General features: G+C 48.2%; 1 protein-coding gene across 2 annotated transcripts in view; it reads right to left on the reverse strand.

Annotated features, from left to right (window-relative positions):
• Positions 1-4,058: 4,058 nt before the first annotated feature.
• The window catches only part of PRKD2 (protein kinase D2), a 41,420-nt gene continuing 26,769 nt past the window's right edge, over positions 4,059-18,709 (reverse strand). For both annotated transcript variants that reach the window (XM_047789746.1, XM_047789745.1), the window contains exons 15-19: positions 17,558-17,719; positions 13,057-13,155; positions 8,285-8,552; positions 4,856-4,941; positions 4,059-4,517 (exon numbers count right to left, since the gene is read on the reverse strand). In XM_047789746.1, coding sequence (XP_047645702.1) covers positions 4,305-4,517; positions 4,856-4,941; positions 8,285-8,552; positions 13,057-13,155; positions 17,558-17,719 — 828 coding nt within the window. In that variant the 3' untranslated portion in view covers positions 4,059-4,304. The remainder of the gene's footprint in view (positions 4,518-4,855; positions 4,942-8,284; positions 8,553-13,056; positions 13,156-17,557; positions 17,720-18,709) is intronic.

The following is an 18,709-nucleotide window of genomic DNA, read 5'->3' on the forward strand; positions in this document are numbered from 1 at the left end:
AGACTGTCGTAAACTGCCTGAATTCACCAGCGATGGGGAGATGATCTGATTGATGAAGGGGGATATGGGGAGCTTGCTTTCAAACAAGATTTTCTTAGTAGTTAGTGTCTGGGGTGATGTCAGGATTGGTTTACATCCCTGCTGTTTGTATAAAACCGGTCGAGCCATTTGCTGGCAAAAATGTTGGATCTGGAGGTGATTTAGTGTTCTGGTCACCAGCCATTTGAAAATGGGTATTTCTAAGAAGAGCAATAAAAAAAGAGCATTATTAATGGTTGAATAAGGGAGTAAAACCCAGACTTGAGACCAGAGGACAGCCAGTAGAGAGGGTTCCAAGTAGTCAGTGAAGAGAGATCTTTGGTTGGTGGAGTCAGAGCAGTAGCTATTCTGTGGATTTCCTTGTCGGCCTTTTGATGTTGATGACATCTGTCGAGTTCCTGGGAATGAACATGCAGTGGTTGCGTCCAACCACACCATACAAGTCCCTTTCCTGGAAGCCCCCAACCTGGGTATAAGAGTTGCCCACACGTGGTCAGAAGCCATATTAAACCCTTAAGAGTTTACTCCCAAGTGTTTGGTTTCTTGTTCCAAGGTGAACGAGAAAAAGGAGATCATATGCATGAGTGTCCGCCTCCCAAGATTTGGCAGATCTCTTACATTTGTGAGTTAGGGGTTTGGCAGGAGAAAGAGTGAAGTTCAGGAATTGATAGACTGAAGGGACACTGAAACACTGATAATGGCTGCAAAGTCTCCACATGTAAATTACACATCATTGGGGGCATCCCAAGACTCACGGAAACCATTGCCTTATTTATTTGGTCAGAAAACAAATGTTAGGAGTTCCCTGGTGGCTCAGTGGGTTAAGGACCTGGCATTGTCACTGCTGTGACTTGGGTTTCTGCTGTGGCTTGGGTTTGATTCCTGGCCTGGGAACTTCTGCATGCCATGGGCTTGGCCAAAAAAAAAAAAGAGTTCCCGTCGTGGCGCAGTGGTTAACGAATCCGACTAGGAACCATGAGGTTGCGGGTTCGGTCCCTGCCCTTGCTCAGTGGGTTGACGATCCGGCGTTGCCATGAGCTGTGGTGTAGGTTGCAGACGCGGCTCAGATCCCGCGTTGCTGTGGCTCTGGCGTAGGCCAGTGGCTACAGCTCCGATTAGACCCCTAGCCTGGGAACCTCCATATGCCGCGGGAGCGGCCCAAAGAAATAGCAAAAAGACAAAAAAAAAGAAAAGAAAAAACAAATATTGATTAAAGGTGGAAAACCAAGATGCAAGGATAGGACTGGGACCATGAGATGAGCCATAAGAGACACAATGCCACGGATACTGAGAGGTATCATCAGCAGCACCAGTTGACTCAGGATTGGTAATATTGTGATCGCTGGGAAACCCAGGTGAGTTCAATGAGGCGGTTCCTGCCATTAGGGTTGTTAAGGCGTCAGTTAAAATTCAGTGATTATGGAAACTGAGGCCTGTGAAGGGGCCATTAGGGAAGCTTTAGAAGCACATGAATCTGGAGTCATAGATGGTTGGAGTAGGGAGAAGTTCCTGTTACGAGAGCACTGGGTTGGGAGGGGTCTCGAAGGGCGGTACATGGGACAAGGCTCAATCCATTTGCAATGATTCTCTTTTCCAAATCAGGTCACATTCTCAGATACTGGGGGATAAGACTTTAACATACATTTGGGGCAGACACAATTCAACCCACAACAGACCCAGGAACCACTGGAGTTGCATTTCAGTCTTGGGTGAAGATGAAATTAATGATGAGATAAATGCATTCTGGGGATAAGGGTTTACCCACAGGTGCAAAGTCATGTCCTAAGCAGGGTACTTGTGACTTATGTCATTGTGATTTGTCCCCATTGTGATTTGTCCCCAGATATCCGTATGAGTAGGGACGTGGGGTAGGTGTCAGGTGTCAGTGAGTGAGCTGTTGAAACGAACAGGGCAGATGAAAAGGTGATCCACCTATCGGGTTAGAGAGGAATTACAAGGGGAAAACAAATGCTTCAAATTTAAATTAAGTAGGAGCATCAGTGAATCTTTTTTTGGTCTTTTTTGGGCCACACCTGCAGTATATGGAGGTTCCCAGGCTAGGGGTCGAATGGGAGCTACAGCTGCCGGCCTACACCACAGTCACAGCAACGCCTGATTCGAGCCGCGTCTGCGACCTACGCCATAGCTCACAGCAACGCCGGATCCTTCACCCACTGAGAGAGGCCAGGGATGGAACCCACGTCCTCATGGATACTAGTCGGATTCGTTAACTGCTGAGCCATGATGGGAACTCCTCAGTGAATCCTTTAGACACACACATCCACGTGTATTGTTGACTTTTCCAGGTGAAAACACAAAAAGATTGAGAGTTCCCTGGTGGTCTAATGGTTAAAGATTCAGTGTTGTCATTGCAGTGGCTCGGGTTCAGTTCCTGGCCTGGAAACTTCCCAATGCTGTGGGCATGGCCAAGGGAAAAAAAAAAAAAAAAAAAAAAAGGTAGAAGCAGTTTGATTGTCCAGGATCAGGCCTGAATAGTCTTTCCATACATTTCCTGGCCTGGTTCTATTATTGCAGATGGATTCTGCCCTCTGTTGATTCCTCAATTTTTTTTTTTTTTTGGCCATGCCCATAGCATCAGAAGGGAAGTTCTAGGGCCAGGGATAGAACCCTTGCCACAGCAGTGACAACTGTCAGATCCTTAACCCGCTGAGCCACCAGGGAACTCCTTAGACCAACTGGTTTTGGAAGAAGTATTCAGGATGGAGTCTGAGAGACATTCCCCAATAGTATTGGCTCTGGATTATCCCCTGGATGTGTTCTCGCTTCTGCGGAGGTCCTTACTGTCTGAGGTTCATTCAGCTTTTCAAATTAAAGAACTGCAATTCTGCAATTGACCGGCAGATGGACTAATTGACATAAATTGGGAAGACATGGAGCAGAAGCGCCTGGTATCCTAGCCTGGCTGCTAAATACCACCCAGTTTCTATTGGGCTCAGGAAAATCTTAATGGCCTGTAAGTCTGAGCATGACCAAGGTGGGAAGAGAACTTGTCTGACTGCATGCTCTGCTCTCTTACCTTCAGCTGTAGGGCCAAAAGTCTGGATGACAACAGGGAGCTAGGGAACCTCAGGGCCAAGGTGAACCTTAAGTCAGCTCAGAAGAGCTGCCCCCAGAGACCCTCAGGATCCTCTAGGCTGCCCCATCCTCTTGGGCTCTCTCATTCCAGGCCTCCACACTCTGGGTCATCACTGGCTGGAAAATAGGTCTGTCTCTTCATTCAACGGTGAAGCTCCTGAAGGTGGGATCTGGGCTGTCTCGGCCCCCACCACGTCTCCAGCATCATCACAGAGTGACAAACAGATGACAGCAAATGAGCACATCCATTGTGTAAAGAAGTCATGGCACCAATTTAAGAGAAAACACCAACTACTGTGTATCGGCTCTGTGCTAACTGCATTATTATTATTACTTGTGATTAATAGTAACAACACCAAATAAACAAATTAAACCATTAAGCCAGAGTTCCCACTGTGGCTTAACGGGTTAAGAACCCAACGCAGTGTCTGTGAGGATTCGGGTTCAATCCCTGGCCTCACTCAGTGGGTGAAGGATCCAGCATTGCCATAAGTTGCATTGTGGGTTGCAGATGCAGCTTGGATCTGGTGTGGCTGTGGCTGTGGATTAGGAGGCAGCTGCAGCTCTTATTTGACCCCTAGCCTGGGAACTTCCATATGCTGCAGGTGCGGCCATGAAGAAGAAAAACAAAACAAAACACCAAGTCATGAGATGACTTGCTTTCCTCTAAATCCTTCACCCCTCTGATGAGATTTCTTTCATCTCTCCTCTATTTCTCTTCTCTCCCCTCTTTATGCACCTCCCTACCATTCCCCTTTCTAGTCTTCCCTCCTGGCAGTTTCTATTCTTTACCCCAGTTAGTCCTCCTTCCAAAACTCCTCTTCTTCCAGCACCGCACCCCCTCCCATCCCGCCTTCATCCCATCTTCTCTCCATGTAAACTCTATCTTGGTGAGCAACCGACTAATGATTATGAGTGCGGTGTGGCCAGAAACCAAGGCCATAGGGCCAGAGATGAGTCCGTTTTAATTGTTGGGAAATTAGCTTTGGTAAAAACCCCGGCCCCAGCTCCCACCCCCGCCATGCCCCTCCCCCAGGGCATGTCCCATCCAGTTTGGGCAGGAAGCTGCTTCCGCTAGAACAGTTCATCGCTGGGATAGCATGGAGGGCCGCTCTCTCTGAGGACGGGAGGACGGCATCACGAGGCAGCTAGGGCGGGAGCATGAGGCCTCAGAGGACGCTGATGCGCTCGGCCAGCCCCTGCATCTCATGGTCCGGGGGTGGGAGGGTCCCACCGAGCTCACCATAGGCTGGTAGCCCCGGCCCGGGGAGTGGGTGCTCTGCCACGAACTGCTCCCAGCGCGCATCGTCACTCTCGTGTGTGATGTACCGCTCGCCCATCTTCCCCTCTAGCTCTCGGAGGTCCAGCCAGGTCTGGTACTCCTGGGCCCGGGAGAAAGGGGGTTAGTTTGGGTGCTTCATCAAGGGCAGGCAGCCAATAGGGGCCAGAGCTCCGCCTCCACTTTATCCGCCCAGCCAGTGAGAAGCCAGGTACCAAGGGAGGTGAAACCACGCCCTTTGCAACCTACACAGCCAATTAACTCCAACCTCTCCTGCAGCCCAGCCAATGGAAGGCTCAGCCACGTTCCTCACCTATGAAAATGTACCTACGGCCTTCATTTCCTGCGCAGCCAATGAGACATGTGGTTCCGCCATTTCCTCTAACCCTGTTAATGGGTCGGTCCCACCCACATGGCTCTCACCCCCGCCCCCTGCATCACCTGTAACCACGGGTGACTGAGAGACTTGTCCACGCTGTAGCGCTTGCGCATCTTCACCTGCAGCAGGTTGTTGATGAGGTCGATGGCTGCACAGGAAGGAGAGAGACAGCTCAAGCTCTGCGGAGTGAGGGGCCCCCGCCTCCTGCAACAGGCCACCCCGGCCTACTGGCCTGACGTCCAGGCTTTCTTTCTGTACTGGCCCAGGTGGCTTGGAAGCTTCATCTGCACTAATCCCACCCATTTCCTCATTAAATTACACATTTATCTCCCCCCTCCCCGCCACGTGGCACACACCAGATCCTACATCGCTGCACCAAGTCTCTACCTCATTTTCCCCATTCCTATGCCACCCTCGAAGTTTTTCATGCACAGGTACACCTGTACTATTCTTCACTTAGTATTTTTCTTTAAGCCGATTCATTTACCCATTTACCCAAGATAACTGGGATGGAGATAAAGTAAGTTGCAAAATATTGGGTATAGTATGCTGCCGTCTGAGTAAAAAGGGGAAATAATGGAATATATGTCCACATATCTGCTTGCATACGTGTAAAAAGTTGTAATAGCCATTGCCTTTGAAAGCATGGCAGACAAAAGAGTAAGAGAATTTTCACTTTAGACATCCCCCGCCCCCAGTTTTTTGGCCGCACCCAAGGCATATGGAAGTTCCTGGGCCAGGGGGAGAATCAGAGCTGGGGCTGCAACTTATGCCACAGCTGTAGCAATGCTTGGATCCTTGACCTGCTGTGCTGGGCCAGGGATTGAACCGGCACCTCCACACAAACAAACCGGATCGTTAACTCAGTGCGCCACGGAGGGCACTCCTAGTGAGTAACTTTTGTAAAAATTGATAAAATTTTGTTTTAAATCAATTCGCTTTTTTTGTGTGTCTTTTTTGGGGGGGGGGTACACACCCGCAGCATATGGAAGTTCCCAGGCTAAGGGTCGAATCAGAGCTGTAGCTGCTGGCTTACACCACAGCTCACAGCAACGCTGGATCCTTAACCCACTGAGAGAGGCCAGGGATCGAACCCAAGTCCTCATGGATACTAATCGGGTTCATTGACCACTGAGCCAAAACGGGAACTCCCCTCAATTCACTTTTAATTTTAATTTTTATTTACTTATTTATTTATTTATTTTGTCTTTTGTCTTTTTAGGGCTGCACCAGCAGCATATGGAGGTTCCCAGGCTAGGGGTCGAGTCAGAGCTGTAGCTGCTGGCCTATAGCCACAGCCATGCAGAATCCCAGCCGCGTCTGTGACCACACCACAGCTCATGCAACGCCAGATCCTTAACCCACTGAGTGAGGCCAGGGATCGAACCCGCAACCTCATCGTTTCTAGTCAGGTTCATTTCTGCTGAGCCACAACGGGAACTCCCTTAAAAAGTAAATTTTAAAAAGTGAATTGGGGAGTTCCCAATATAAATCATATCATATATAACATATATAATATATAATTATATTAAATGGAAACTTCCATCACCCCGGTCAATGGAAATCCAAAGGTCACATGCCATGTCACAAAAATCAAAAGTAAAGCATGTTATAAAATGGTACTCAATGGTATCCTGCAGAAGGCTCAGTCGGAGGCCTGTTCTTTATGAAAAGGAAGATTAGCAAGTGTCGGGCATTCAGGACAAGCCAGCACTTGTCTGAGGCTCCTTCCTTGATCATAAGCCTTGAAAGACAAGGCCTCACTGTGTAAACCCTCTGAGTACAGGCCTTGTCACCACAGGCTCCCTCAAACACATCCATCCACAAAAATCCACTCACGCACACCAGAGGATGAGCTTTTACCAAGGGATTCTGAGTGGGTCCCAAAGAAACCCCTGAGGATGCCCACTGACTCCAGGACTCAAGTCAATCCATATCCTCATCGCTTAGTGCCCACGTCTCAGGCTACCGCCACCTTTTCCTGCACTGCAGGACCCCTCTCTGTCAGCTTCTGAGACCACACCCCTCCAGGGCCCTACCCCCTGCGCTTCACAGACCACTCCACAACTTTCTCCCCACAGGATCCTGCTCTCCCACTCACCCCAGTATTCCCAGAACCTAGGACAGTCTGTACCAGGCACAGAGTAGGCACTCAACACACATTTGTTGAATAAATCGTTATGAGTAAATGATTGTCTCCTTAACTAACCTCCCTCCCTACTCCCTCTGTCTTCCTGAGCTTCTGGCTTCAGGACTTTCCCCTTGTTCTAACTTATTTAGGGCTCCTTGACACACCCCAGTATCTTGGCCCTGCCTTTGGGTCACCCTCACACCTGGCTTTGCCCCAAAGCCAAAAGGCCTTGAGGCTTGACTTAATTTTCCCAGGGCCATCCCCAAGGTGGCAGGTGCCTCACAGAGCCCAGCACCACTACCAGGCCGTGATGCCAAGGCCCCTATAAGCAGAGATCCCAAGGTCCACCCTGGTCCTGGCTCCCCTCTCCCTGCAGCCCCATGCTTCTCGAAATTTCCACCTGCTCCCAGGTTCTAGGTGTGACTTTGTCTCAGGGCCAGTCTTTCTCCTGGACAACTTGTCCTGCCCCTCCTCTAGCCAGGCCTCTAAACCAGCACGCTCTGTCACTGGATCCAATCCCAGGCCCATCTCCAATCCCAATCACATTCCCAATTACCAGCAAATTAGCCGAGCCTCTGCTCCTCAACGCTGCCCCCTGGTGCCACCGCTTTTGCAAGGCTAACCCTTCTGGAGTCACAATCCCAAAGACTGACTCCAAGGCCCCGGCCAACGCATTAGGTGGATCTGTCCCTTCTCCTGGACACCCCAGACCTTCCTCAATTCCAATCCCTCTTCTGGCCTCGCCCTTGACAATCCAAATCTTGCTCAGCCCCTAAGGCGGCAAGTGTCTGTCCTAGCTCTTCTAGGGCACTTCCTTTCCAACTCACATAACCTAGTCTAGGCCTGAGTCTTGCAACCCTAGTTCCATACTCTTGAGTCTCCCTACTGCAAGGTTTCAGGTCCCAGGGCCTCCCTATTTAAAAGACCGCCCTCCGGAGTTCCCGTTGTGGCGCAGTGGTTAACGAATCAGACTAGGAACCATGAGGTTGCGGGTTTGGTCCCTGCCCTTGCTCAGTGGGTTAACGATCCGGCATTGCCGTGAGCTGTGGTGTAGGCTGCAGACGCGGCTCGGATCCTGCGTTGCTGTGGCTCTGGCGTAGGCCGGTGGCTGCAGCTCCGGTTCGACCCCTAGCGGGGGAACCTCCATATGCCCCGGGAGCGGTCCAAGAAATAGCAAAAAAAAAAAAAAAAAAAAAAAAAAAAACCGCCCTCCCCACGGCCCCGCCCACAGCCAGGCTCCACCCCCATGGCGCCAGGCTCTTTCAGAGCCCACCCCTCCTGCGGCCCCGCCCATTCTCACCACGCCCCCACCACAAGCCCCGCCCCTCGCCTCTCCCCAGGAGTGCCCCCGGCCACACACCTCCTGCAGAGATGCGGCTCCAAGGGCAGGCTGGGTACATGAAGGCTGCGTTCTGGATCTGGTCATTGATGTCCTCGTCCTCGTTGAAGGGGAAAGTGCCGCTGAGGCTGACGTACATGATCACGCCCACCGACCACATGTCCAGTGAGCGGTTGTAGCCCTGGTTGAGCAGCACCTCGGGCGCCAGGTAGGCCGGCGTGCCCACCACCGAGCGCCGGAAAGACTTCTCGCCGATGATGCGCGCGAAGCCGAAATCACACAGCTTCACCTGCGGAGGTGAGGGGTAGAGGATCTGAGGGGGTATGGAGGTCTCCCCTCTCGCTCCTCCCCAAGTGTGCCCCCACCACGGTATTCCAGACAAAATCGAACACCGGTTCGAATCCAGGCTCCTCCAGTTCACCTGCTGGGTGACCCTGGGCAAGTGATGTCCTCTCTCGGTGCCTGTTTCCCCTTCTGTACGAGGAGGAGGATCCCACCAGCGCCTGCCTCAAAGGGCTGTGGTGAGGGTTCCACGAATTCATCCAGCTAAAGCTCATAGGACAGTAAACGCCCAGCATGCAGTGAGGGCTCGATAAACGCTCCCTGCCACTATACCTCTGTCACGTCGACCAGGTCTCAATCTCCTCGTGCCTGTTTCCTCTTTTGCACAATGGAGATGCTAACAGTCCCTATCTTAAAGGGTAGCTGTATGGACTGAAAGAGTAAATAAATATATGGAAAATGTTAGGAGCATCGGCGGGCACAGAGCGAGCCTTGGTGATCTCAGCGGAGGGACCTAACTTCTCCCACTCCCAGTTTTGTCATCTGGATCGGGGATATTAACTGCAGCTGCCTCTCAGGCTTCCCTGGGGATGAAATGGGACCAGGCATGTAAACTGCTGACCATGGTATCCAGACAGTAACAGTTATGAGGTTACCTTGCTCTTGTGGGAGGCAGTCTAGGGTCATGGACAAGCTTTAGGGCCAGCGAGGCCTGGGTTCGAGGTCCTGTCTGCTGCCTACCAGTCCACAGGCAGCTGCCACCTCTATTCACACTGTCTCTCCCCTTCTCAAAACTCTTCTCTGGTTCATAGTGCCCCCAAGGCTCTGTTGCCTTCAAAAATAGCCACCCCCAACTTCTGACCCAAATCTCAATGTTTCCTAAGAACTTTTGCCTTTTTGACAGACCTTATAATATATATCATCTTTTTTTTTTCTTTCTAAGACCCACCCTCTTCTACCTATCTTACAATGGAAATATTATATGGCCATAAAAGAAGTGAAGTATTGGGAGTTCCCATTGTGGCTCAGTGGGTTAAGAACCCAACTAGTATCCATGAGGATGCGGGTTCAATCCCTGGCCTCGCTCAGTGGGTTAAGGATCTGACATTGCCTCAAGTTGCGGTGCAGGTCGCAGATGTAGCTCGGATCTGGGTGTTGCTGTGGCTGTGGTATAGGCTGGCAGCTGCAGCTCCGATTCGACCCCTAGCCTGGGAATTTCCATATCCCAAAGGTGTGGTCCTAAAAAGAAAAAAGAAAAAAATAAATAAATAAAATAAGTGAAGTACTTACACATACTACAGCATAAATGAACCTTGAAGATATTAACTAAATGAAAGAGGCCAGTCACCAAGGACCATATATTATACTATTGTATATACAGTTTATTCCATTTATATGAAACACCTAGAATAGGCAATCCACAGAAAGTAGATTAGTGGTTGAGGGTGGGGGGATGGTAGGACTGGAGAATGATGGCTAAGAGGTATGAGCTTTCTTTGCAGTGATGAAAATGTTCTAAATTGATTGTGATGGGAGTTCCCGTCGTGGCTCAGTGGTTAAGGAATCCGACTAGGAACCAGGAGGTTTTGGGTTCGATCCCTGGCCTTGTTCAGTGGGTTAAAGATCCGGTGTTGCTGTGAGCTGTGGTACAGGCTGGCAGCTACAGCTCCGATTCAACCCCTAGCCTGGGAACCTCCATATGCCGCAGGAGCGGCCCAAGAAAATGGCAAAAAGACAAAAAAATAAAATAAAATAAATTCATTGTGATGATGGTTGTGCAACTCTGAATACACTAAAAGCCACTGAATTTAAACTTTAAATTGGTGAATTTTATAGTATGTGAATTACATCTCAATAAAGCTGTTAAGGGAGGGAGTGGGAGGGACTGGGAATCTGAGGTTAAGAGATGTAAACTATTGCAGTTGGAATGGAGAAGCAATGAGATAGCACAGGGAACCATATCTAGTCACTTGAGATGGAGCATGATGCAGGATAATGTGAGAAAAGGAATGTATAAATATGTGTGTGTGTGTGTGTGTGTGCGCGCGCGCGCCTGGGTCACTTTGCTGTACAGTAGAAAACTGACAGTACACTGTAAACCAACTACAATGGAAACAATAAAAATCATTAAAAAAATAAAGATGTTAAACAAAAACACAGATCTTTCTACCACAGGGCCTTTGTATAGGCTGTTTCCATTGCCTAGAACACTTATTCCCCCTTCCCCCAGCAAAACCACTCTTTCTTTAGATAGATTTTTCTCTGACCCTCCAACTGGGCTATAAAGTTATGTGAACTCAGAGAACTGTGTCACAGATATAACTACCTTTTTGTGACAATTTGATCAACATTTACTCTTCCCTCTATGATCTGTGCTGTCCAGTATGATGGCCACTGGCCACACATGGCTGCTGAGCACTAGAACATGGCATGTGCAAATGAGATACTATTTCTATTTAATTTTAATTAATTGACATTTAAAAAGGGATCTGAGATTTAGTTATTAGAAAACTTTTAAACATATTTGGAACAACTTGGGGGGGGGTCTGTCTACATTCCAAACTGTTAATTTTATGAAATCTAAAACCAAGAATTTCTGATGGACATTTAATATCTGAATTAAGATGTGATGTAAGTGTACAATATATACCAGATTTGGAAGACTTAGTATGAAACGAAAGAATATTTCATTAATAATGCTTATGTTGAGTACATGTTGAAATGGTAATATTTAGATATACTAGAATAAAGTATATTATTAAAATTAACTTGGGAGTTCCCGTCATGGTATAGCAGAAATGAATCCAACTAGGATCCCTGGCCTTGCTCAGTGGGTTAAGGATCTGGCGTTGCCGTGACCTGTGGTGTAGGTCGCTGACCTGGCTCGGATCTGACGTTGCTGTGGCTCTGGTGTAGATGGGCAGCAACAGCTCCGATTTGACCCCTAGCCTGGGAACCTCCATATGCTGCACATGCGGCCCTAAAAAAAAAAAAAAAAAGACAAGAGACACAAAATAAATAAATAAATAAATAAAATTAACTCCACCAGTTTCTTTTCTTTTTTTTTAAATGTGGCAACTAGAAAATGTAAAATTATAGACATGGTTCATATTATACTTCTAGTGAATATTACCGCTCTAAGCTGGGGTTTCTCAGGCTCTGCACTGTTGACATTAGGGAAAGATAAGCCTCTGTTCTGGGGCTGTCCTGTGTACCGTAGGATGCTTAGCAGCATCCCTAGATGCCAGTAGCAATTCCTCCTGCCAAACAGCTGTGACAACCAAAAATGTCTCCAACACTGTCAAACGTCTCCTGGGGGGCACAATTGCCCCCAGCTGTAAACCAGTGGGCATAGAGGTGGGGATGTCTGCACTTACACAGTTCCTAATGCCTCCGCGTGGTGCGTGGCATATAGCAAGGCACACAATAGTTTTTAGTTGTTGACTAAAACAAACTTTTAAAATAAAATGAACTAAATCATTGCAAAACATGGATAATAAAGAAAAAACTTCACAGGGCTGTGAAAGGGCTAAATGAGACCCTATAGCTAAAGGCTCTTAAACCCAGCAGGCACGCAATAAAATGTAACTGTTAAAAGTCATCAGCCTTGCTCAGTGTGGCTTGTGCCCCAAGTGGATTTTCATCGACCAGTCAGAGGCTCATCAAAACGGTTTTCTTGGAGTTCCCGCCCCGGCGCAGTGGTTAATGAATCTAAGAACCATGAGGTTGTGGGCTCGATCCCTGGTCTTGCTCAGTGGGTTAAGGATCTGGCGTTGCCGTGAGCTGTGGTGTAGGTCGCAGATGCGGCTCAGATCCCGAGTTGCTGTGGCTCTGGCGTAGGCCGGTGGCTACAGCTCCAATTAGACCCCTAGCCTGGGAACCTCCATATGCTGTGGGAAGTGGCCCTAGAAAAGGCAAAAAGACCAAAAAAACCCCAAAACGACTGTTTTCTTAAGAGACCCACATAAGAAATTACCAGTCCCCCCCCACTTCCCCGCCCCAACCCATAGCTATTCTCCACTTCTCACCTTAATAAAAACCCTCATTTTAAGGAGCTATATGGCCAGGCAGAATGAAAACTACATTTCCCAGCACGGACCCCCCCACCCCCACCCTGCAGCCAGCCATGACCACGTGATCAAGCCTTAGCCAATGAGATGTAAGAAGTATTCGACACCTAAGGAAGGAAAGGGGTGTGTCCATTTCCTCTACCCTGTTTCTTTCCTCTCTCTCCCTACTATTATGAATCTTTTCACAGGAGGAAGAGGGGTGGTCTTGGTCGATCAAGACCAAGACAAAAGCCCGCAGGAGCTGTGGTGGCAACTCCATGGAACTGCTTTTCCACCCTCAAAATGCTTATGCTGGACCCTACGTGAGAAACCAGCATCCATCTGATTTAAGCCATCACTGTCTTGGGTTTCTGTGTCTGATTCATTATCTTGATTAATACAGTCCCCACCCACCACCAGTATTGGATGACCTTTCCCAAACCAGGAGGGGACATGTCTAACCTGAGGAAACGGGTCCGCTGATGCCAGCAACACGTTTTCTGGTTTCAAGTCACAGTGGACGATATTCTTGAAGTGAAGGTGTCTCAAAGCCACCAGGATCTGAGCGGAGGAGATGAGGCCAGTAAGACAGTTGGAAAAGTTCCCTGCTGAGATTCTTCCTTCAGCAGCCAGCTCTCCAAACTCTATCCATGCCCCTCTCTCCCCCTAAATATGCCTCCCAGGGCCAGGGGAGGCACTGGAGCACCAAAGAAGACTCTCAGAACCCCAGAACCATTTCTGCCAGAGATTGGAGCTGGACATACAATCCTAAGAAGGCCGAACTGGAGTGGTGGGTTTGGGAAGATACTGAGACTCTCTGTGGATCTTGATGAAAAAGGGCTATGAATAAAGCTGTACTTTCAAGGAGGTATTATGTGATTCCATTAAAAAATTTTTTTTTTCACCCACTGATAACCCAAAATATGAAACAATACAAACAATACCAATGTGTCATAAATCAAACATTAACACCCTTAAGAGGTGGGAGGGATTCAAGAGTCAGTCTACTGAGGTAGTAAACCTGGTTCCACACTTACTACCCTATTGTCTTGGGCATCACTTTACCTCTCTGGGTCTGTTTTCTCGCGTAAAATGGGGGTAATAACAGTAGCCATCTTCGTGGGTTGCTGTGAGCTTTAAATGAATTGAAGCATAGAAAGTGCTCAAGGCAGTGTCTGGCACAGAGCAAGCACCCCATGTAAGCTGTTACTATTGTTGTTGTTTTGGGTTTTTTTTTCCCCTTTTTCGGCTGTACCTGCAGGATATGGAAGTTCCCAGGCCAGGGATTATATCTGAGCCATTGGAATTCCTGTTGTGGCGCAGGGCAAGCAAATCCGACTAGGAACCATGAGGTTTTGGGTTCGATCCCTGGCCTCGCTCAGTGGGTTAAGGATCTGGCACTGCTGTGAGCTATGGTGTAGGTTGCAGATTTGGCTCGGATCGCACCTTGCTGTGGCTGTGGCTTAGGCCAGCCGGTGTAGCTCCAATTAGACCCCTAGCCTGGGAACCTCCATGTGCTGCAGGTGCGACCCTAAAAAAAACAAACAAAAAAACCCAAACAAATTCACTGGAAGTACAAATTCTTCATGAAGCATGAAGTTGTAATCTATGTCTTAGAACTGAAATATCTATACACATTATTTTTGCTGGATGATTTAAAAAAATTTTTTTTTTTTTATTGTGGAGTCCCTTGGTGGCCTAGAGGTTAAGGTCTAGCGTTGTCAACTGTTGTGACTCAGGTTTGATCCCTGGCCCTGGAACTTCTGCATGCCTCTGGCATGGCCAAAAATAAATAAATAAATAAATAAATAAATAAATAAATAAATAAATAAATATTTAGTTATTTTATTGAAGTGTAGGTGATTTACAATGTTGTGTCAATTTCTGATGTACCACAGAGGGATTCGGTTATATATTATATAACTGAATATATATTCTTTTCCATTATGGTTTATCAAAGGATATTGAATATAATTCCTTGTGCATGCCGGATGACTTTTGAGTATGGAAATGCTACTTTTTTGAAATTTAGGGCCGCACCCACAGCATATGGAGGTTCCCAGGCTAGGGGTCAAATTGAAGCTTCAGCTGCTGGTCTACACCACAGCAATGCCAGATCCGAGCCACTTCTTCAACCTACACCACAGCTCATGGCAACACCAGATTCCTAACCCACTGTGCAAGGCCAGGGATCAAACCTGCAACCTGAGGGACACTAGTTGGGTTCATTATTGCTGAGTCACAATGGGAACTCCCAGAAATGCTACTTCAAAGCTACTGCTGGGGTCAAACTTCCTCATTCTACAGACAAGGAGACTGAGATCCAAAGATGTATATGGACATTCTCTTCCACATATCTTTGGGATTTTTTTTTTTTTTTTTGGCTGCCTTGCAACATATGGAGTTTCCGGGCCAGGGATCAGATCCAAGCCACAGTTGTGACCTAAGCCACAGCTGTGGCAACAATGGACCCTTAACCCACTGGGCCCAGGTGGGGATTGAACCTGCATCCCTGTGCTCCCAAGACACCACCGATTCTGTGGCACCACGGCAGGAACTCCAGATCTTCAGTTTATTGATTTTTTTTCCCAGTAAATATGGTGAACAAAGAGGGAGGATTGGAAGCTAGAAAGACTCAGGTTCACACCTCAGCTAGATCACTGCTTAGGTGTGTGACCTTGGGCGAGACCCAGGAGCCTCCTTCCACCTCAGCTTCTGCAACTGTAAGATGGGAGTTACAGTGATACCTACCTCAAAGGTGGTTGTGAGGCCTAGGCAAATTCATGAGGTAAAGGGCTTAGCACAGGACTTGGAGTGGGGCAGGCAAGAGGCAGAAAGCAGAAATCTGCAGAGAGAAAGAGAGAGAGAAGAGCACGCGCAAAAAGAGAGGAAGAGAGAAAAGACCAGAAAGAAAGAGAAACCACCTTGGTTTTCTTTCCCCATCTGAAGTCTGGATGAGCCTGCCTCAGTGGGTTTCTGGCCCCACCCCGCACACCACCCTGACAAAGGCTTGGGAGAGCCAAGGTGCTGGGCCTGGAAGAAGGAAGCCAGCACAGGGGACTTCATAACCAACAGAGTACATGTCCCAGAATCAGGTGTGGTACCAGTCAGGTAGAAAGCTCTTCCTAGAAGGCTGTGGAACCCAGAAAATGCCCTGAAGAAAATGAAGAGGAAAACAAATACTGGGATAAAAGCCCAGAACAATACAAGCAATGAGGAGCCAGTGTCCTTCATAAACAAAGAACTCTTACAATTCAATAAGAATTATCCAACTGAGGTGTTCCCGTTGTGGCGCAGTGGTTAACAAATCTGACTAGGAACCATAAGGTTGTGGGTTCGATCCCTGGCCTTGCTCAGTGGGTTAAGGATCCGGTGTTGCTGTGAGCTGTGGTGTGGGTTGCAGACGTGGCTTGGATCCTGCCACGTTGCTGTGGCTCTGGTGTAGGCCAGTGGCTACAGCTCCAATTAGCCTGGGAACCTCCATATGCTGTGGGAGCGGCTCGAGAAATGGCAAAAAGAAAAAAAAAAAGAATTATCCAGCTGAAAAATGGACAAAGAGTATATAAAGCACAGGCCAATAAATATGTGAAATATGCTCAACCTCACCCGTAATTTTTAAACCAACAAAGGAAGCCACATGAAGTATTATCTTACCACCTTTAAGACTGATGATAATATTACCCAGAGTTGGTAAGGAGTGAGAAAACAGACAACCTCAAACTCTGTTGGTGAAAACAAAGATCGAAAGAGGCTTTAGAGAGTAACTGGGTAACGTCCTTTTTAAAAATTTAAAGTGCATTTCCCTGGACCCAGGAGTCTACTATTTGAAACATGTTCTACTGAAATTCTCCCACCAGAGCCCGCTGATGTTTGTGGATGAATGTTCACAGGATGTTTTTTGTAGGAGTGGAATAGTGAAACCAATCTACATACTCAGCACCTGGGGAATTTGGTGATATTCATCATGGGGTGCAATTAAGAAAAAGAGGCAGTTCTGCTAACTATGTACTAAAATAGAACAGTCTTCCAGAAGCCCTATTAAAGTGAGGAAAGTAAGAAGCAGAACAACATAGTGTGACTTGTGATGCGAAACCAACTAAAATGCACGCACACACACACACACACACACACACACGGATAACACAAATTAGTTTGACGTTACTAGTTAAAAGCACAGCTTCTAGATTCAAATCGCATCAGCTGTGTGACCCTGGGTCAGTTACTTAAAGTCTCTGAGCCTCAGGACAACGGGAGTAATTGTGCTACTACCACATCGGTTGCTATGAAGATTAAATGAACGAAAATAGGACCTGGCATACACTAAGTGCTCAGCAAAGTCAGGGACCATATTATTTATCTTCGTCATTATTAGCAACCCACTCTCAGTGATCACTGTCCAGAGCCAGGCTGTCTTGGTCACTGCTGTGTCCTCACACTGCATGGGGCCGGGCACAGAGCAGGGGCTCAGGCAGTGCTTATTGAGCAATCTAATAAATAAATGAATGAATGAGCTCCCCAGAGAAAGGCCTTTCTCCTCTTCCATTTTTTCTGCATGAATAAAGCCAGGCCTAGGGAGCCTGACTCATTATATAAAGTAAAAAAATATATATAAAATAAGCGTTTATTTTTTAATAATAATAATAGTTGTTACCACTTTATTATTTTTCTGCTTATTATCCCGGGATGTTTCTATTGTTATTCATCTATTATTATTACTCTATTAATTGTTCCATTATTATTCTATTTAAAAATTATCATTCTAATTTTTTTCTATGACTGCTTTTATTATTACCCTATTATTACATTTCCTATCATCCACTATTATGACTCCCACCCTGGGTCGGCTGCCTTCCATCCGGGGCCTCTTGCAGGGCAGGTGGGAGCCTGGGCGGGGAAGCTGAAGTGGGACGGGGAATGGAGCCGTGGGCGGGGTGGGGCAGGGGGCGGGTCGGGACGGACACACCTGGGTGATGAGGAACTTGGTGAGGCGCTCGGGCAACCGGCCCTTCTCGCTGGAAAGGATCATCTCCAACATGTCCCCGTGCAGCTTCTCCATCACCACAAACACCTTCTCCGGCGTCTCGAACATACACTCCAGGTTGACGATCCCTGGGTGCCGCAGACTCTGGGGTGGGTTGGGTGGGGGCAGGGTGGGTGGGGTCAGGACGCAGGCTGACTAGGAACTTGGGACCCCAGAGGGCAAGCCGTGGGAACAGGTGGAGGACAAACAAGAAGAAGGATGTCCCCAAAGGTCGGTTCCTCCCCTGGGGGTAGCATTGGGGGAGGGGAAGGGGCTTCCACAGACGCAGGCAGAACCACCCTCCAGCCTCCTGCACCACAAGGTGTCCAGAAGGATTTTTTCCCTTCTTTTTTTGGGGGGAGTGGGGGCTGCACTCATGGCATATGGAAGTTCCCAGGCTAGGGATGCAGCTGCAGGCCTACATCACAGCCACAGCAATGCAGGATCTGAGCCGCCTCTGCAACCTACACCACAGCTCACGGCAACACAGGATCCTTAACCCACCGAGCAAGGCCAGGGATAGAATCTGCATCCTCAGAGACACTATATTGGATTCTTAACCCGCTGGGAACTCCAGGAAGGATCTTTCCATAATGAAATTCTGGCAAAGGCCCAGGGTCTCAGGAGTGAGAGAAAGCGTGGAGAAATGGGAAGGAGCTTTGTACATCGGTATCTTTTAAATCCAGGCCCTCCTTCCTCTTCCCCCAGATGGGGTTGCCTCTCCCACTAAGTTTCTCACCCAGCCTCCTCCCTGGGCTCCACGCTCCAGTCCCAACCCCTTTCCACCTACCTTCCAACAGCAGCCAGAGGCATCTCTCTAAAATGCATATGTGACCCTGCCCCCTCCTTGTTCAAAATCCCTCCATGGACCCTTGTTCAAAATCCCCAAGACCCTCAGGAGAAAACGCACAAGGTGTGAGCCCCCCCATCTCCCTGGCCTCACTGCCTACCACCTTCCTACACAGAAACTGTGTAGTAGCCTTGAACTCCTTCAAGTTCCTGAAGCCTTTGTGTTCCAGCTCACCTCTGGACCTTTGCATAGGCTGGTCCCTCTGCTCTGAACACCTCCACCCCTTCAGTCTCAACATGCATATT

This window comes from Phacochoerus africanus, chromosome 8, assembly GCF_016906955.1.
Source record: "Phacochoerus africanus isolate WHEZ1 chromosome 8, ROS_Pafr_v1, whole genome shotgun sequence".
NCBI lineage: Eukaryota > Metazoa > Chordata > Mammalia > Artiodactyla > Suidae > Phacochoerus > Phacochoerus africanus.